Source organism: Aedes albopictus, chromosome 1, assembly GCF_035046485.1.
Source record: "Aedes albopictus strain Foshan chromosome 1, AalbF5, whole genome shotgun sequence".
In the NCBI taxonomy this organism is placed as follows: domain Eukaryota; kingdom Metazoa; phylum Arthropoda; class Insecta; order Diptera; family Culicidae; genus Aedes; species Aedes albopictus.
In genome coordinates this window covers 279364150-279384847 of record NC_085136.1, presented here as the reverse complement: position 1 = coordinate 279384847, position 20698 = coordinate 279364150, and the positions used below count along the sequence as shown (strand labels likewise).

Below are 20698 nucleotides of genomic sequence, written 5' to 3'. Positions count from 1 at the left end.
CTGCGGAACCCCCAAGAACGCCTCTGTAACGTCTTTGAAACCCGCCGAAAATCCTCAGAAACTCCCTGAAATCTTTCTAAACCACCCTTCGGATTCCACCTAAAACACTCCGAAACCCCAAAAACGCCTCTGTAACGTCTCGGAAACCCACTAAAAATCCTCTGAAGCTTCTTGAAAAGCCTAAAAAACCTCCCTAATACTCCCTCAAACCTCATGTAACGCACACGAATCGCTCCGAAACGCGCTGAAAATGCTCTGAAACTTCCTGAAAAGCCTCCGAAATCCCCCTAATACCACTTCGCGCCCCATGTAACCCATCTAAGACATGAAACCCCAGAATTTTTGAAACTTCCAAAATAATGGTAGCTACCATTCATTTTAACATATTGTAACAATACATTCTTCTTCCACAAACAATGTAACGCTGTAAGCACATTAAGGAAGTCCTAAACGCTCTATGCAGAGAACCATAGCAAACATAAACATAATTATAAATAGTGTTTATTGCGGAGATTCCACCCGTTTAGACTACTGCGCGGAAATTAGTTGCGTGGGCCCACAGATATAAAAACAGACTGCATCCTGGTGAATATTTTACGCTACGTTGTTAAGTACACCTTTGGCGATATTTTTGTATGGTAAACAAATGTTTATAGTGAACCTACGCTGAAAATAAGCCTAATCATTTTTTCGCGTCGGAATCTATAAATCTCCGCTATGTGCAATAATGCTTCGTAAAAATGTTCTTAAGTGCAACTACTCACCCTCAAGCGTAAATTATCGTTGATCTTGCTGGCCAACTGATCGTACACTCTGGAGTCTTTTGGAAATACCATTTGCACACCCTCTGCCAGACAGAGTCGGCAAAATTGTCTAAACGATGAAGAAATTGTATATATAAAAATCAACTTGGAATATTACTGTTAGTTGTTTTGTTGTTTATACTTACGGCAAGTTTAGGTCCTTGGGAACGGTTTGTGGTCCCATTATCGGCAAAATGGGCACAACCTCTCGTTGTTTAGGTGAAACAGTTGTCATCATAGTTGATGTATCTATGCCTAATTAATTGAAAAGACATATTTTCAGATCTCTCTTACCAATCGTGTAAAGTAATTGGGTTTTTAAATTAAGAAAAATGTATTGATTTTTTGATTTTATACAAAAGAGCACCTTTTTCTGAACCACCATGATTTTTTTCAGATTTTTAGAACTTCATTTTGGTACCTAAAATCGCGTTCGAAGAGATTTTTCGAAATCACCTTTTGACAACTGGCCAACTGCTTGACAGCTCCGCCCAGTACAAAATGCGACGAGGGGTGATTCGACAAATCGCTCCCATACAAACTTCAAAGTGATTTTTAAATAGGTTCCCGGGCACCAAAATTCATGCAAATTTGGATTTCTGCTCAGTTTTGCATGCAGATTTTGAATATGGAATAGTGGTTTCTGCTTTTAGTGGTGTTGCGTGTACGTACACGCTGCATTACACGAACACTACCTGAGTTACTGGTTGAAAATAGTAAACAAAGATCAGCTGTTCCCGGCAAAATCAAATGGGCATATTTTCAACCAGTAGATTTGCATTAGTGTTCGTGACACCGCGCTGCGAGACCACTATTATCTCAACACCGCTAAAGAAGCCAATTTATGAGTTCCCCCTTAATGTGAAACGAACAAAATGTCAAGAAATGTCATAATTTCATCTGTCACCGCCAGATGGCAGATTGCAACAAATGTCATCCGTCAACTTTTATGAACAAAAATGGCGGCCTAAATATCAAAACATGCCCAAGATACATACAGATGAATTATGGTAGGAACGAATGGATAATTGTTTACAATGCCGCTTATTTGCATAACAAATAATCAAAAAACAATAAATTTAATCAATTACCTGCAATGTTGCTGGTTTCTCCGACATTCATCATAAAGTTGGCCTCAACTTTAGGCTTCAAGTTGAGACTGGGAGTCCAATTGGCAGCCCTGATTTCATTGGGCAGCGACGGTTTCCCTGTGAACGATAACCATTTTAAAAACCTCATTCATCAACTTCATTTCGATCTAGTATGTACTGTCTTACCCATCTCGAAATGTCTTCCGCAAATGAGCGAATTGTCTATGATGTCGTTATTATTCGGCAACCCGGCCGCTTCCACCCACAGTTCCCGTCGCAGAACATCCCGTGCGGTGTTAATCGTCGGAAACCGATGGAAGCTTACGCCTATGTCGCCGTACATGGAGACACATCCCTGCACGCAGCACTTGATTGTCACCCCTGGGCCATACTTTTTGATGGTCGTTCTGGGACCATCGGTAGCAGCGCCCGGAACGCCGCCGTTCGTGGTCATTTCGCGTTACGTGTGAACACGCACAAACAAAAGCACGAAAGCACTTTCAACAACCGATTCGACGCGAATATAAAACTTAAAAACGGAGAAGGGCAGCGATTGCTTTGATTGATTTTCTGCCGATGTCGCTTTTGTTGCCAGTCACTTTGACAGCAGTTGACAGCAAGCGCGCGGGTTGTCAAACGGCTGTCATCATCAGGGGTGGGATAAAACGGCAAATCATGGATGTTTGTTGGAAATAAGTGACGATTGTTGGAAATGGATGAAAATAGATAGTCTTTTGCAATTTTGATGTAATAAAAATTTAATTGATCAGAACAGTGTACATATTTGGTCACTAATAGATCATTGATTTTACAATAGATTAAAAGCTAATGAGCACACATATAGGTGATAGAATTTCAATTATAGTCTATCCACTATACGATGCACCATTAATTTAATGAATAGGGTGCGGGCACCGGTTTTGGCCAGTCTAAGGGAAATCATTTTTATAAAAATAATCAATAATCCTATGAAAACAACCAATGCGTCAAAAGAAAGGTTTCAATCTATATTTTGAAGGAAAAATGCAGAAATCATGCCAATACTTGATTTTTGTATTAAAAGTGGCACTGGCCAAAATAGAAGCTCTGCCGCAGTTTTGGCCATATTCTTAAGTTCGATTTCTATTTTGGCCAATCACGTGTATTTCTTATGGGAGTGGCCAAATTAGAAGCACCCTGGCCAAAATAGATATATGGGAGCTGATTTTTTAAGGAAATATATTTTTTTCTTCCAGTTTTTAATCGAAATGTGTGGTTTTCACGGCTGTAATCATCATATTGTATTAGGATCTACTAGTAAAAAATAAATATTCGCCGGTTTAGATCGCAACAGACTCAATACCGCACTATGGCCAAAACTCCGGACTGGCCAAAACTGAAGCTTCTACCCTACAATGTATGTAATCCATGATAAGTGAACGTTTGATTTTATACAGCTATCCCGAAAGCAGATAATTAGTCAATTGACAAAAATGTTGAGCGATTTGCGGCATCATTTTTATTGCGATTGTGCCAGCTCCAGAGTTTGAAATTTTAATTTTCAATGAGTGAAGTTCAACTTGGATTTTGAATATTCTCAACTGAGGGATCAAAATAAAATTCATTTTGGTGAATGGTTTTTTTCACTTATTCATTAATTTTTCTGTCACTGACAATTTTCAGTGCGAAATATGACTGGACCGTAACTCCCGATTATACTTCTAATTACCTCAAAAATTAGAATATTAATTATCTTCTCTATTTGTCCATTAGGTCGGAATTTAAGACGTGCGCAAAAATATTCGTGACAGAGAATTGATTGAAAAAAGAGAGGCATTCAGCTGACAATGAATGTGGCCAAACACGAATGAAAAAATGAGAATGTCAATCTTCACTTTCAATCTTCGAATTTTTTACTCTCTGGCCAGCTCAAAAACATTGCGCGATAGAGTATTTTTTATGGCTTTTTACGGCATCATCAGCGTTGGCAGCCATGTTGGGTATGTGGCTCGAAATTTCAAAGTGATAATTCTCTGCCACCAAACCGTATGAAAAAGTATCATCCTATATGCTCACTCGCATTGCTGCAGAATTGACTGTTTTTTATCACTTCACATTCACTATCACATGAGGCAAACAATCATTGAAAAGCAAAAAGTAAATTATTCGTGTGAAAGCTTAGTGATGCATCATTGTAATTGTAATTGTAATTGTAATTGCTCAGTCCACACCCAGGCCGACAACTGTCAGCCCATCTGCTTGTAGGCAGATGTGGACCTACTAAGCCTCCCCCGTTGACATGTCCTACACCGAATTAGCACACCGGGATCTTCCACAGGCAGGCGCTGGCGTTACCAGTCCCAACAAGTGTCAGATACATTAAATAGATGGGGTAGAGGATATAGGAAGATGTGGGAATAGGATGGGAAGAGGCAGAAAATGAGATAGTAGAGAGGTTTCGCTTTTGTTGCTGAAACGAGAAAAAGAAAAAATGATAAAGAAAGATAAAGAACATTAGCAATATGTTCATAGATTATGATTTGGTCGATAATTTCTCATCTATTTTGTTTCCATATCGTTGTATCGGTGACCATTTTCATCGCCTTTCTAGTTTTTGTTAGGGCCATCTCGCGTTTTTTCGTCATGTCCTCTTTGCCGGTTGGCGACGTTTGGGATGTAAGTAGAAAAGCATGCATTTAATATGATTAGTACGACAGTAATTAAGATTGCTCAGTACTTCCAGCCCATTTGTCCGCAGTACATATCAGGCATCCCGTTTTAACAAATCCTACACAAAATTAGAAACCCGGATCTCCCACAGACAGTCCTAACTAGTGTCAGATAAGTTCAATTGAGAATAGGAAGCGGAAAAATGAGAAGACAGTAGAGAAGGTTTGGTACATTGGTAGCTGTGTTCATGTGATGTCTGACATTGAAAAACTATTTTCCGTAAGTGTTTAACTCTCACCCCAAATTTAATACCGGAAAAATATCTGATCAGATGTATAGTTTGGCAATTCTATGTCCATACATCTTTTATCAAGAAGGAATAATGTTGTTTACTGTTATAAAATAATTCAGTTAAAGGGCAGCTAATGCATTGTAATCCAGAATAAACGTACAGAAAATGTCCCAATAAAAAGTTAACACTAGTTCAACTAACGACACAATCTAAAAAGTGTTATTATATTTTACCAATGATTTCATCCTAATCTTGACCCTAACATAGTTTTGCGCTTAGTGTAAGTGGACGCCGCTTATGATTTTGGTTGGACAATGATCAAAAATAGTGTTGTTTCGACAATAGTCACATACTATGCCCTACGACATTGACGATTCTATTGTCTATGGCTCACCTATTTGGCGCCACCCAGCAGGGACTTGGTCTGGTACCCAATTCAGTATATCCGCTCCACGTAATGTACCGTACCTCTTTCGATTTGTGATATATTACGCGGAACATTACTCTCTTCATTCGGATAGCGGCTATGTAACCCATTGGATTAAAAACCTCCATCAAACATGAAGCGATTAATCGGAGACTGAAGACTCTATACCAAATTTGGCTCAGAGACAGGTAATCAGTGAGGTCAGTTTTTCTCGTTTGTCAGAGACGATTGATACGTATTAAGGCAAACTTTCCACTGCATCTGCCAGCAATAATCGGTGATCGATCAACATTTCGAGTACCTTACCTACCCCAATTTACACAAGAATGCCAAGGATCACCGCTCATGCTTTACAATACAGTTGGAAAAACTAGAGCAACACCTGGCCACAATGATGCATAAAGCACTAAAGCGGACCGGAAGTGTCGGTGAGCCAGCCCCACCATGAAAGCTTAGTGATGCATCATGACACCTTAATCATCGAACATTTTATGCCTGAGGGAGAAGAATAGAATATATGACTAAGGGCCGATTTCTTCACCCGGGCTTAAATTTTAAACCAGGCTTAGCAAAATTTTAAGCCGGGCTTATTTTTTTTTTCGATTTCTTCACCTCGGCTTAACCACTAAACCCGGTTTACTAAAGCTACGGTTTACGTTAAGTGTGGCTTATTTTAAGCGGTGCTCTGAGGTGGCTTAGCAGCGCTAAGCCAGGTTTAAGCCGCAAATTGCAGAGTTTGGGTTTCTTCACCTGCTTCATAAATAAATTTTTGAAACGTCAGAAAATATTTTTTAATAAACATGTACACTTAAGAACGAAAAAATTGAAAAACGTTTGGTTGAGGTACACCGGGGCAAGTTGAAACGGGTGGGGCAAGATGAAATGCGATGTTTTGAAATAGATTTCAATACAATTTGGAAATATATCCTTCGCTAAAAGATTGTTTGAATCAAAAACTATGTGTTATGGCGATCGAACTGTTTATCATCATTAGAAAACATCATGTTAACCCGCAGTTCCATCTTGCCCCACTCGTTTCAACTTGTCCCAGTGTACCTTACGGATGGAGACAATGGGCAAATCACTCTTTGAATATACATTTAATTTGCATCTAATGCATGTGTCGGAGTTCGAGGTAAGCAATTTAGCAACCCTTCGGCCATCGGCTACCAATAGCCTGCTACCAATACGCAATTTTTTGTTGGCTATTTATCTGTGCGGGAATGTGCCCGCGATCTATTAATTATTAAAACAATAGTTTTGGCCTTTTGCTGCACACTGCAGTGCCCATTTGATTAGTCTATAGAAACCTGTTACACGGGCAGTCGCGTCGAGTACGTTTGTTCTTTATCGTTTTTTTTTGTAATAAGTTAAGTTTAGTAGTTTAATAAAGCGTTTAGTGTAGTGCAGTTGTTTCTCTAAACCGCGAGTTTCTATTGTGCTACACCGAAAGACCGCGAGAAACGGTGACGATTTCACCAAGAGGCCCGCCATCGAATCCACCCTCGCAATCACCCCGGATAGCACTGCGTTTGGCACTTTTCGGGAGGCCAAACCCCAGTGAACCAGTCCAGCTATCGAACAAGTGGTCCTTCGAGCCGGATGGTTGAAGGAAACCCATCCGGTAGGACTCCAAAGGTCTACGGTTCGCCAACGCAGTCGCCCAAACCTCATTAAATTGCAAGCTAAGGGGCGCCATCTTATTTGAAGGCGTCGGTTCCAGTTGGCAGAATTTTGTTAATACAAGGCATATCACTTGCCTTTAATAGGTGAGTGAATTTCCAACAAAATTACTGTCCATCTCTCGGTACTGCTCGTGGTCTTTTTATTGGATTAGGTGGAACGATTAATTATCGTATTTCGACGACGACGACGACGCCGGCTATACGTGCACCCACCGCCCGGTATCAAATAGCAGTTTTCCTACCCAAGGTCCGTTTGTGGAAACGGAGCATTTTCCCACCCACCGGCACGGCACGCCCTGGCTGGTGATCGCTGGCTCGCACATCAGATTGGAAGTGATTGGCTGTCAACTTACCAGTGTTTGCTGAGCATCCTAACCTCATCGAAGATCATCCATCCGCTGATTTAGCCGCTACTGCAGTAGCACCCCATCGCCACTGATCATCGTTGCTGATTGTTCGTGGAGCATCTTTAAAGAAATAATCAAGGCTCGATTTAAGAGCTAACAGGTAATTAGCTCTCCAAGCACTTTATACTCCCCAAGCTTCGCTACTTGGTCTTATTTTTCGAGGGTCATCATGTCGAAACGGAAAATACCACTGCGGACACTACAGGCGCGACTCCGAGGACTACAAACGACGTTCACGAACTTGTACACGTTCATGGAGAAATACACGGCCAACACGAAGCCTTTGGAAGTCTCCGTGCGACTGAACAAGCTGGATTGCCTGTGGGATCAGATGAACGAGGTCATCGACAACATCGTAGCCCACGACGATTCACCCGACGATCCCGATGCCTACGTGAAAGATCGGCTTGATTTCGAAAACCGATTCTTCACACTGAAAACTTTCCTATTGGAAAAGAACGAGCCGGCACAAAACACTCCGTCTACTTCTACCCCTAATACCTCCTTCGGTTCTACCCCTCACGTACGATTACCGCAAATCTCGCTTCCCAAGTTTGGCGGTAAATTAGATGAATGGCTCACGTTTCGCGACCTTTACACCTCGCTTATCCACTGGCAGGTGGACCTCCCTGCCGTAGAAAAATTCCATTACCTTCGAAGCCAATTGGAAGGGGAAGCATTAGCCGTGATCGATTCTCTCCCCCTTACCGCAGCAAACTATAATGTGGCATGGGATCTCCTCACACAACGGTTCACCAATTCCAAGGTTCTGCGGAAACGTCAGGTACAGGCCCTCTTCGAGCTGCCTACGGTTAAGAAGGAAACTGCATCCGAGCTACAGTCTCTCCTAGATGCCTTCGAGAAGACTGTAAGATCCCTCGATCAAGTCGTCGCCAACAAGGCGGACTACAAGGATCTGATGTTGGTGCATGTATTGACATCTCGGTTGGACAGCACCACCCGGAGAAGCTGGGAGGAACATTCGTCCGAACAACAAACGGACACCCTAAAGGACCTCACGGATTTTCTCCAACGTCGCTTAAGGATTCTGGAAGCTCTCCCTGGCAAGGCGCCGGAACAGAAGGTGGAACTCGGACATACCAAACTGTCGAAAAAGGTTTCGGCGGTAAAATCCTGCAACGCTACATTCCAATCATCATCACCGAGCAAATGCATCGTCTGCCCAGAGACACATTTGCTGTACCAATGCCCTCAGTTTCTGAAAATGGCTGTTTCGGATCGGGATGGAGTACTTCGGAGCAATTCGCTCTGCCGAAATTGCTTTCGGCGGGGTCACCAAGCAAAGGATTGTTCGTCTAAGTTTTCCTGTCGGCACTGTAGAGCGAGACATCACTCACTCGTGTGTTTTAAGGGGAAGGTAGCCGAAGTGAAGACGAATGAGAAACCCGAATCAACCACTACTACAACGGAATCAACCCCAGAACCAACTACCTCAAAGGTCGTTAACCTGGCAACGACCGGAGCGAAAGTTTGCAACACAGCCACAGCGTCAACAACGGGTGTCGTTCTACTCACTGCAGTCGTGGTGCTGGAAGACGACAAGGGCAACAAGGTGCATGCTAGAGCGCTACTGGATAGTGCAGCCGAATGCAATTTAATTAGCAGACGGCTGAGGAAAATGCTGGCTGTCAAGGAGGAAGCCAGTACGGTAGAGGTCATTGGTATCCAAGGGGTGGCATCCAAGGTCCAAGGAAGGGTTACAGTCCTGGTACAATCTCGGATTACCGACTACAATCATCCGATGGAAATCTACGTTCTACCAAAAATCGCGGCACAGGTGTCTACCGCGGTGGTCGATACCAGTCTGTGGGACATACCCAAGGGAATTCAACTGGCGGATCCGGATTTCCTCAAGGGAGAACGAATCGATCTTCTGCTAGGGGCGGAATCATTTTTCGAGTTCTTCGTTTCTGGTCGCCGCATTCGGTTGGGTGACAATCTACCATCGTTGATCGACTCCGTCTTCGGATGGGTGGTAACAGGCAGATATTCGGTCAGCGGTTCAATCCAATCTGTCCTGTGTGATGTTGCGGTCTCCAGTCGGCTCGACGAAATTCTCGAACGGTTTTGGAAATGCGAAGAAGTTGGGTCGGAGAATAACCATTCTCCTGAGGAAGCCAGATGCGAAACCCATTTTGCGCAAACGGTGCAGCGAAATTTGTCTGGTCGGTATGTGGTGTCATTGCCCAAGAATGAGGAAGTTTTAGTCAAGCTGGGCAGTTCTAAACCGATCGCGGAAAGGAGGTTTTTCCAGTTGGAGCGGCGTTTGACGAGAGATGAGAAGCTACGGGAGGAATACTGCGCCTTCATGGCCGAATACGAGGCTCTGGGACATATGCGATTGGTTGAAGATACCGAAATGGAAAAAGGTCGGTGCTACCTCCCACATCATCCAGTTGTGAAGGAGGATAGCACAACCACAAAGGTGAGGGTTGTATTTGACGCTTCGGCTCAAACAGCGTCAGGGTTTTCCCTCAACGACGGGTTGCTCGCAGGTCCTGTGATTCAGGACGATTTGCGATCCATAATACTGCGAAGCCGGACTCGTCAGATCATCCTAGTGGCCGACATAGAAAAAATGTTTCGGCAGATAGAAGTCTGCCCGGAGGATTGCCGTCTTCAATCAATTTTGTGGAGGTCGAGCCCAGACAACCCGCTGGCTACATATGAATTATCCACCGTAACCTATGGCACCAAGCCTGCTCCTTTTCTTGCCACCAGAACGCTGGTGCAACTCGCCACGGATGAAGCGGAGGAACTACCGCTGGCGGCCAAGGCCGTCAAGGAAGATTTTTATATGGACGACGCCATTACCGGCTCGGATAACCCGATTGTTGCCAAGGAATTGAGGATCCAGCTGCAGGAACTGCTACGGAGAGGAGGATTCGTCCTGCGGAAATTCGCTTCCAACTGCGAATCAGTCTTGGAAGACCTACCAGCTGAAAATCGGGCGATTCAGACAACGGATGAAATCCATTTGGACCCAGATTCGACGATCAAGACGTTGGGCTTGGTTTGGATGCCCAACACCGATACTTTCCGGTTCAAATTTCGAATCTCTCCAATATCAGAGGATGCTGTTTTCACCAAGAGGAAGGTCTTGTCCGAAATCGCAACCCTTTTCGACCCATTAGGACTCGTCGGCGCGGTGATCACGAAGGCAAAAATTGTCATGCAACTGCTGTGGCGCCTGCAGGATGAAAACAATCACCAGTTGGCATGGGATGCCAAACTCCCCCCGAAGGTAGCAGAAGAATGGATTCGCTTCTACCAACAGCTTCCTGTGTTGAATGAGCTTCGCATAGAGAGACTGGCCACCATAACGAACCCAACCAACATCCAATTACACCTGTTCTCAGACGCTTCCGAGAAGGCTTTCGGCGTCTGCGCCTACCTCCGGACAGAAGATGCAGAAGGTAGGATTAAGGTTGCTCTTCTATCGTCGAGATCGAGAGTGGCACCCTTGAAAGCCCAATCAATCCCTAGGCTTGAGCTCTGCGGTGCTCTGCTTGCATCGGAATTGTACTCCAAAATCAAGGCTTCGATTCGCTTCACTGGTGAATGTTTTTTCTGGGTGGACTCTACGACCGTTTTGCGGTGGCTACATGCTCCACCCCTGACATGGGCAACATTTGTAGCAAATCGCGTATCGAAGGTGCAAGCATCCACGGAAAATTGTTATTGGCGACACGTACCCGGAGAACAGAATCCGGCAGACCAAATTTCACGGGGAATCTGGCCGGAGGAAATCGTCGACAATCAGCTTTGGTGGGAAGGACCCGCCTGGCTTAGGACTAGCTTGGAAAATTGGCCATCACTGCAAGCTTTCACTTCGGAAGGACACGAGGAAGAACGGAGGCGAGCAGCGTGCGTGATTACTGCATCAGAAACTTCAATTTTTTTCGCGGAGTATCTGGCACGGTTCTCCAGCTTCACCACCCTAATCAGGACAACGGCCTATCTGCTACGCTATCTGCATAATCTTCGTTCAAAAAGGGGACTGCGACGGTCGTTTGGTTTCCTAACCACCGAGGAATTGCAGCTGGCGGAGAACTTCATCATTCTCCGCGTCCAACGAGACACCTTTCATCGCGAGGTCAGTGCACTCACTAAAGGGGAATTTGTTCCACGATCATCACGTCTACGTTGGTATCATCCGTTCGTGGCAGATAATGGATTACTACGAGTTGGGGGAAAAATAGGACAAGCGAAGGAGCCCGAGTACACAATCCATCCAATAGTACTACCTGCTCGTCATTTGTTCACCAGGTTGCTGATGCGCTATTACCACCATCGTTTATTGCACGCTGGACCACAGTTGATGCTGAGTACTGTTCGGCTTCGGTATTGGTGCCTCGGTGGACGAAATTTGGCTAGAGAAGTCTACCATCAGTGTGTGCGATGCTATCGCACAAAACCAAAGGCAATTCGGCAGTTCATGGCGGAGCTGCCCGCACCCCGCGTTTCCCCAACGCGTCCATTTGCAACAACAGGAGTGGACTACTTCGGTCCAGTATACGTTCGGACGGGATATCGGCAGCGAGCGGTCAAAGCATACGTGTCAGTCTTCGTGTGCTTTTCGACCAAAGCGGTTCATTTAGAACTGGTCACCGATTTGTCGACCGCGCGATTTATCCAGGCACTACGGAGGTTTGTGTCACGCCGCGGGAGGTGTGCCAGCCTCTATTCGGATAACGGCACCAATTTTGTTGGCGCCAAAAACCAGATGATGGAGTTGATAGACCGGCTGAAGTCCAAGGATCATCACGATGCCGTAGCGAAGGAATGTGCCGAAGACGGAATGGCATGGCACTTCATTCCCCCCGGCGGACCACACTTCGGTGGTCTGTGGGAAGCCGCGGTGCGATCGGCGAAGGTGCACCTTTTACGTGTGTTGGGCGATACTGTGGTCTCCTATGAAGACATGTCAACGCTTCTCACCCAAGTGGAGTGCTGCCTGAACTCCAGGCCTTTAACCCAGCTCTCCGATGACCCCGAGGACCTGCAGCCATTGACCCCCGGCCATTTTCTGGTAGGGTCGGCCTTGAAAGCAATACCAGACGAGGATTATTTGCAGACGTCGATCGGGAAGCTGCAAGATATCGCAGCTACTCAACGAAGACTCCAGGATTTCTGGAAAAGGTGGAGAACTGAATACCTGGCTCAACTTCAGGCTCGCTCTAAGTCCACCTGTCGACGTCACTATGGGCAGTTTGGTTGTTATACGAGAAGACAACGTTCCACCAACGCGGTGGAAATTGGGTCGGATCATCGACACTCATCCAGGTCCAGATGGTGTAGTCAGGGTCGTTTCTTTACGGACGGCCAACGGAACTAGTACGCGTCCAGTTACCAGAATCTGCATTCTACCGATTCCGGTCTCCACGGAGGCGGGACCAGCTGAAGACGAGGAAGACAACTGAAACTCCAGTCGTTTCAGGGAGGCGAGGATGTCGGAGTTCGAGGTAAGCAATTTAGCAACCCTTCGGCCATCGGCTACCAATAGCCTGCTACCAATACGCAATTTTTTGTTGGCTATTTATCTGTGCGGGAATGTGCCCGCGATCTATTAATTATTAAAACAATAGTTTTGGCCTTTTGCTGCACACTGCAGTGCCCATTTGATTAGTCTATAGAAACCTGTTACACGGGCAGTCGCGTCGAGTACGTTTGTTCTTTATCGTTTTTTTTTTGTAATAAGTTAAGTTTAGTAGTTTAATAAAGCGTTTAGTGTAGTGCAGTTGTTTCTCTAAACCGCGAGTTTCTATTGTGCTACACCGAAAGACCGCGAGAAACGGTGACGATTTCACCAAGAGGCCCGCCATCGAATCCACCCTCGCAATCACCCCGGATAGCACTGCGTTTGGCACTTTTCGGGAGACCAAACCCCAGTGAACCAGTCCAGCTATCGAACAGCATGAAAATGCATTTTTATGTTTTTTCATCAACTTAGCTATTTCAATGCTGACGAATGTCAAACCAAAAGTGTTCAAAACATAAAAACCCCGTTTGTGATGGAGACGATGATAAAGAAAATGATAACCTATAGCCGGCGGGTCGTCAATATAAAATATCGGGTTTGGGACAATCAAGTTTTTACATTAGATTAAAAGCCTTCAAAAAGGCACCGTGTTGATAGTTATGGAAATTTGTCATACTGATTTGGAAGTCGAAAGTACATTTGCATTGAAGTCCTTCCATAATTTCAGGTCACAATAAACATTTTCGTCTCTAATGGTTCAAGAGATATTTTTTTACAAACAAATTTAGGATGACACTCAAAAAAAATCTTCTAATACAAAAAGGTATACACTGATTTCTTATAAAAACTTAGTTCAAAGCACGTTTAGCCCATCGAATATTCAACATTTTGACTCATAACACAGCGCAACATTTTTTTGTCTCAAGAGCAAACTTATGTGTCTCCGAAGGATTTTGGGCCGCTGAATCCGAATCCGGGCTCAGATTTGCTCTAACACGTCACAATTTTGAGCTATACCTCAATTTATAGAGCAAAATATGCGATTTTGGGCTTTTTTGACAGCAAGCCATTAAGCTAGGAAATATATTTTTTAAGCAATCAAAAGGTTAATTGGTCAATTAACATCTCAATTAACGACTCATGCAAAATATTTCGTTTTACTTAATCAAATTTCATAGTTGCATAATGAGCCAGTTCGGAAAAAATGGCCATTATGATACCAAAATGAGTTATATAAAATGTATTTTTTTATCTGTATTAACGAGATTCTTAGCCCTAGGCTAGTTCATCTCGGGACCCACGCTTTACTTCCCTTCCGAAGGAAGGACTCACATTTTGCGAGTTTGTCGGGAGTGGGATTCGATCCCAGGTCCTCGGCGTGATAGTCAAGTGTTCTAACTATCACACCAGGTCCGCTCCACGTATATAAAATGTAAATTATGATACTGAATTGCATAAATATTATTACATGATAGGTTTCAGGGCCCATATAGCCGAGGCGGTAAACGCACGGGTATTCTGCAGGACCATGCTGAGGGTGACGGGTTCGATTCCCGGTCGGTCCAGGATCTTTTCGTAAAGGAAATTTCCTTGACTTCCTTGGGCATAGAGTATCTTCGTGCCTGCCACACGATATACGCATGCAAAATGGTCATTGGCAGAGGAAGCTCTCAGTTAATAACTGTGGAAGTGCTCATAGAACAGCTGAGAAGCAGGCTTTGTCCCAATGAGGACGTTACGCCAAGAAGCAGCAAAGGTTTCGTTGTTTACAATAAAACACACAATAGATATATTGTTACTTTTAACAATAGAAATTAAGCCCATATAGTTCATCCAATAAGTGACCATTAGCTGTACTTGTGATAAATTGATTCGATTGTTTTTCAATAGTTTTTTTATTCAGGTATTTCGGTTACTAGGTACCCTCAGTGTACCAGTAGCCGCTCGTGTTCCAATAGCCGCTCACGAGAGTAGAAAACAAAGTTCCCTGCATAAATACAATCTTTTTTCTACGGATATTCAAAATATGCATGCCAAATTATACGCGGATGAAGACAATCATACATATTTATGCCAATAAACATCATTTTCAAGACGGTGAGCGGCTATTGGAACACGAGCGGCTACTGGTACACTGACGGTATAAGTAAAAATTTTTATGTTCTGATCTATAGCTTCGGAGATAAAATGAAATACGTCCAACTCTGTTAACAGTCAAGATACAAGAGACCGCCGTCGTATATTTATTCTTCCTTCATACCTAGCTGCTATAATTCTGAATTCACTCTAGTGAACATTGAGCTATAAACTTCATTTATGGAATGTGAGGATTCTGACATTAGGTCGAACATAACAGTTCTTTCCCCTTTAGTTGAAACATATCGAACTTTTTTTTATCGCAGAACATTCATTGAATAGCACACTATTAAACTCAAATTTCTTTTTAAATTCTTCCCTTTACAAATTTCATCTTATGTTATGTTAAAACTTACAATGCATTCGAAATTTTAGGTCACATCTCAAAAACCATTAAATTATATCAATTCATCATCACTTTGTCTTAAATTTACTTTCTCTTTTTCTTCTTACTACAACACTTTCGAAATGACAGTTTGGATCTGAGTAATCCACCACCGTCAACTGGATCTCTGCTACCTCGCTGCATCTTCAATTCGTCTTGCTTGCTCTCGTATGACTGCGCGTGCGAATGGGACTGCGTCTCGCTATTTTGAAACGCCTACCATCACTTCCCGAGTTTTCCGGAACTAAAGGTACATCTGGGAAACCGTGGAAATCCTCCTCACCAGAGAGGCTGTCTGACCTCTGTCTTTTCGAACACTGTTTCGATGGTACCGTAATTTGAAACCTCGCTGAAGTTACTGGTGGCCTGATGAGTTTTAGCTGATCCCGATGCGCGTTTATGACATGCCTGTCAAAAGAGATACGAAATACACTCGGTGAGACTCTTTTGACATACTTGGCTACGATCCACCTCTCTATCGAATGTTTATTATTGTTCTTATACAAGACTTTGTCTCCCAAAGTTAACATAAGAAAAGGATCCTGTGAGGGCGTACTACAAGTATCTACAAAAACCTTTTCCTTCTCAGGAAGAGGTTCCAGATAATGCTTATACTGTCGTTTAGGATGAACAAGATCAATTAACGTTTTTGGTTTAAAACTCAACATCTTTTCCGAAGGAAATTTGTCATCAGAATTACAGGTATTTCTGTAATTCATTAAAAAGTACGTAATACGATCTTCTGTATCCAAAGATCTTGTCTCCGGTTCTAATAGGAACTTCTTAAAAACATCCTTTGCCACTCTAACCATCCTCTCTGCCTGTCCATTACTACTAGGATTATATGGAGGGCTTTTCATTACTTTTATTCCCTGCCGTTCCATAAAGGTCGTGAATTGGCTAGAGTTGAATGGAGGCCCACCATCTGTGACGAGCACGTCTGGAAGCCCAAATCTTGCGAAAATAGCTGTAAATTTTTTTATAACTTTACCTGCATCTGTCCCGTACTTCATTAATTCAATTTCTAGCCATTTTGTGTGACTATCCACCACTAGTAAATAAGTTTTGGAGTCAAAATAGAAGAAATCGGCGTGTATACGGCTAAAAGGGCGTGTAGTAAGCATCCAAGAAGAGTTACTTTCTGGTTTGGGAACGACTGCTGTCTTTAAACATGCCTGACAAAGCTTCACAAAGTTTTCGATATCTGCGTTTAAACCGAACCAAAACAAACTACGACGGGCCAGCTGCTTCATCCTAACTATCCCGCTGTGATTTGCATGAAGCAGCTTTAGCATAGGAAGTCTCAATGATAAAGGTATCATAACACGATCCTGGTACAAAATGCAGCCGTCTGCAATTTCCAGTTCATTCCGTACTGAATAAACCTGTTGCCAACCCTTTTCTATTCTATGAGGCCATCCGTTTGCTATATATAGTGCTATTTTTGAAAGAAATGAATCCGACACACTTTCTTTAGCAATTTGAGAAAAATCTAGAGGAAAATCGCTGAAAAAATTTATGCTATTTATTTGTCCGTTGTCAATGTGGCTTGGAACGCTTTGTTCTAAAGGGAACCTAGAACAAAAATCAGCGTTTCCCATTTGAGAAGAAGGCCTATAGTGAATTTCAAAATTATATATTGACATATCCATAGCATAACGTTGCAACCTAGTAACACACAACTGATGCTTTCCTTCCTTACCAAAAATTCCTAGCAGGGGCTTGTGATCAGTGTATATTGTAAATTTCTGCCCAAACAAAAATTTATGGAACTTTTTTACGGTACAGAGCAACGCTAAAGCTTCCAAGTGAAGAATCGGGTAAGCTTTTTGTGCCGCGTTTAACGAGAAGGAGACAAAACTAACCGGTTTTTCTTTGCCGTCTACCAAATGAGCTAGAACTCCTCCAAGACCATAATTACAAGCGTCGGAAATAACTATGATTGGTTTATTTGGGTCATAGAATTCTAAAATGTTGGCATTGATTAAAGCTGTTTTACTCTCCTGAAAAGCTGTTTGACATCTCTCATCCCAAATGTATTTTGCACCCTTTTTAAGCAAAGCATACAAACAGCTCAATTTGACCGATAAGTGAGGCACAAATCTACCATAATAATTAATTAGGCCTAAAAATGCCTTTAGTTCCGAGACATCCTTAGGAACTTTGGCTTCTTGCACTGTTAGCAGCTTTTCAGGAGATGGCAATATTCCTTCATCTGTTATTAAATGACCCAAATATGGAAGTGATTGTACGAAAAGTTTGCATTTTTTTAGGTTTACTTTCACATTTGCGTCCTGAAGCCTTTGAAGAACTAGGTATAAATTATTCTTACATTCCTTCAATGTCCTACCAGCAATCAAGACATCATCAAGATAACAACAAACATATTCCAGTCCAATCAAAATACTGTCCATCACTCTCTGAAATATGGACGCACTCGAAGAGGCTCCCTGTGGCAGGCGGTTGTAAACGTAAAGACCCTTGATTGTGTTAATGACAACAAATTTTTTTGACCTCTCTGATAACTTTAATTGCGTGTACGCCCCCGCCAGGTCGAGACAACAAAACCATTTGCAGCCTGATAGGGAAGCAAAAATGTCCTGCGCCAATGGTAAAGGGTATGTTGTGGGTATAATGCATTTATTTATAGACACTTTGCAGTCTAGTACCATTCGAATATCATTATCCTTTTTTAAAACTATCACGACCGGAGAAGCCCATTCACTGACCTGGATAGGAGAAATTACATTTTGCTTCTCCAAGGAGTCCAAATGTTGCGTTACTTTTTCTCTCAGCTTGAATGGTACATCGTAAGCTTTACGGAATATGGGTCTATCTTCCTTTAGGGCAAGGTCCGCTTCATAACCTGATATCGGGTTCGAAAAATCTCCATCAAAAACTTTTGGAAAGCGCAATTGAATTTCAGTATCTACATTACCCTTCGTTTCCTGTCGGCATGAATCCATTGAGTTTATATTCGCTACATTTACAAAAGCTTTTCTCCATTGAGGGTAAAACAAATCCATCCAGTCACGGCCGAACAGCGGTACGAATTTCCCCGGCCCATCGAGTATGATTAAATTAGCCCGTTTCTGGTTATTATCCACCACAACATCAGCCTCAATTTTTCCGAAAATACCTAAACGTTGACCATTGACTACTACCAAACGACTATTGCATTTTTTTACTGGCACCTGACTAAAGTGTTTTCTATAATGATCTCTACTAATAACCGTCACCGCCGCACCACAATCTATTTCCATTTTGAGCTGCACACCGTTAACCGAAACTCTTACTACGCATGGCTCACTGAAGTGTTCTTCTGCTGAAATCATCATGCACGGATAATCCGATTCTTCATCTTCCGATTCTTGAAGCTTTAGCCGCTTAAAATCATAGTACTCCACTTCCTCCTTTTCCTTTTCTACGAAATTCACCGATCTTTGGTTCATAAATTTGAAGCAGTTACGTTTCACATGGCCACGTTTTTTACAAAAATTACAAATTACACTAGAATGGACGTTGTCCTCCCGATAGTCACGCAATACTCTAAAATTATCTCTTTGTTCGTTAACATATCCATTTCTATGATTGTACCGATTAAAACCGGACCGCAAAGCACCACGTCCCCTCTCCATGCTTCTACTACGACTGCGCTGCCTGCGTCCGTAGTCACGTGAAAACTGCCTCGTGGATCGCCCTATTTCGCTACGCTGCTGCTCTACGTCTCCTAATCTGTATTTAACCGAATTCACACTTCTAGGACCTTCTTCTGTACAACTCAATTCCTTTGCTCGAAGCTTAGCAAGCTCACTGCGTACCACTAATTCCTCAACTTCTTCCAAAGACATGCCATCCCTCATCAAAAGCTTTTGCTTTAACTCCTGATCACGCAAACCAAAAATTATTTTGTCTTTTATAGCTTCATCCTTATGAGCTCCAAACCCACACTCACTTGCTAATAGTTTCAACGCTAGAACGTAATTTTCAGCCGGTTCTTCTATGCCCTGTATCCGCGAATGAAACTTGTGTCTATTCATCATGTTAGGAGTAGTCTTGTCTAAACGCTCTTTTAATTTATTAATCATTTCATCATAATCAATTGTCATGATATCAACCCCTGGGTAGATTAAGCAAATTTCGTCAAATATCGTGGGACCACTAAGGGTAATGAAAAGATTTTTCTTTGTGGCCTCTGGAATGTTGTTCAGTTGGTACAGAATTTTCATTCTATCCATGTACTTAGCGAAACTCGACCCTTTTACAAAATGATCGACCGTACCGATCAGTGCCGCCATGTTTGCCGTAAACAAATGATAAATCGTCGACGGGAAACAAAAGCTGCCGCTCTCTGCTCACGCTTGAACGCCCGTCTCACCGTCGATTTCGTCTAATGCGCAGCCCTCGGAGTCGTCTCACAATTCTATCGCTCACCAAATCGCCAAAAAGCACTGATCACTTTCTTCCTTTCTCTGCCCACTGCTCGTACTACTGCCGCTATACCGCTATACCGCTGTACCGCAAACGCACCGACACAAGCCGAGTCACTCACGGACTCAATCGAGATACACCGCTCACTTATTGACCTCTATTGCAGTTCTTTTCTTCCTATAACAATGCCTAACAAAATGGCGATCACCGATATACTACTTTCAACGCCGGGCCGGTAGATATCAAAATGGCTCCGAGATAATCTGTTCTTACTAAATCCACGTTTTTCCATGCACACAAGGTTTGGACCTTGCTACACTCAACTTTTTCAACAGTTTTTTCGTCTGGGACAGAACACTATCTCTCGCACACGATGGCTAGGCAGCACGACGCTGCGCCGTGCCTTGTCACACCCCACTTGCTTCCGAAATCTTCACAATTCGTAAATGCGCTTTTGATGCTCCACTAAGCCCACCGATCAGCTGCTTCAATCCCTACAGCTCACTGACCGCACAAGGAAAACTTTTCCTTAATTTTCTGCACGCTACCACTGCTTATGTAGGGAACAAAAAATCTTAAATCCACTATTCTACTGCAAGCACGTTTTCCAACTCGTCGACACCTTTTATGTTCTGATCTATAGCTTCGGAGATAAAATGAAATACGTCCAACTCTGTTAACAGTCAAGATACAAGAGACCGCCGTCGTATATTTATTCTTCCTTCATACCTAGCTGCTATAATTCTGAATTCACTCTAGTGAACATTGAGCTATAAACTTCATTTATGGAATGTGAGGATTCTGACATTAGGTCGAACATAACAAAAATTAATTTAAGTTCACAGTTGGAAAAGTGCCTGCAAAAGTTCTCATGAACTTTTTATTAAAC

At 43.1% G+C, this 20698-nt stretch overlaps 3 protein-coding genes across 4 annotated transcripts in view; 1 reads left to right on the top strand and 2 right to left on the bottom strand.

Moving 5' to 3' along the window:
* LOC109400767 (uncharacterized) overlaps positions 1-2545 on the bottom strand; it is a 51518-nt gene extending 48973 nt beyond the window's left edge. Inside the window, exons 1-4 of one of the 2 annotated variants that reach the window (XM_062846830.1) lie at positions 2081-2545; positions 1895-2011; positions 950-1058; positions 765-873 (exon numbers count right to left, since the gene is read on the bottom strand). In XM_062846830.1, coding sequence (XP_062702814.1) covers positions 765-873; positions 950-1058; positions 1895-2011; positions 2081-2348 — 603 coding nt within the window. In that variant the 5' untranslated portion in view covers positions 2349-2545. The remainder of the gene's footprint in view (positions 1-764; positions 874-949; positions 1059-1894; positions 2012-2080) is intronic. The other variant, XM_029860439.2, reaches the window with a different exon arrangement.
* A 4978-nt stretch (positions 2546-7523) lies between these two features.
* On the top strand, positions 7524-12798 carry LOC134291852 (uncharacterized). The gene is made up of 2 exons (XM_062860183.1): positions 7524-12517; positions 12588-12798. The coding sequence occupies exons 1-2, from the start codon at positions 7524-7526 to the stop codon at positions 12796-12798; spliced, it is 5205 nt and encodes a 1734-aa protein (XP_062716167.1).
* Positions 12799-15014: 2216 nt separating this feature from the next.
* LOC134285647 (uncharacterized protein K02A2.6-like) lies at positions 15015-20410 on the bottom strand. Its single transcript, XM_062846829.1, has 2 exons — positions 18317-20410; positions 15015-18244 (listed from the first exon to the last, which is right to left on the bottom strand). The coding sequence occupies exons 1-2, from the start codon at positions 19674-19676 to the stop codon at positions 15525-15527; spliced, it is 4080 nt and encodes a 1359-aa protein (XP_062702813.1). The 5' UTR covers positions 19677-20410; the 3' UTR covers positions 15015-15524.
* Positions 20411-20698: the final 288 nt, after the last annotated feature.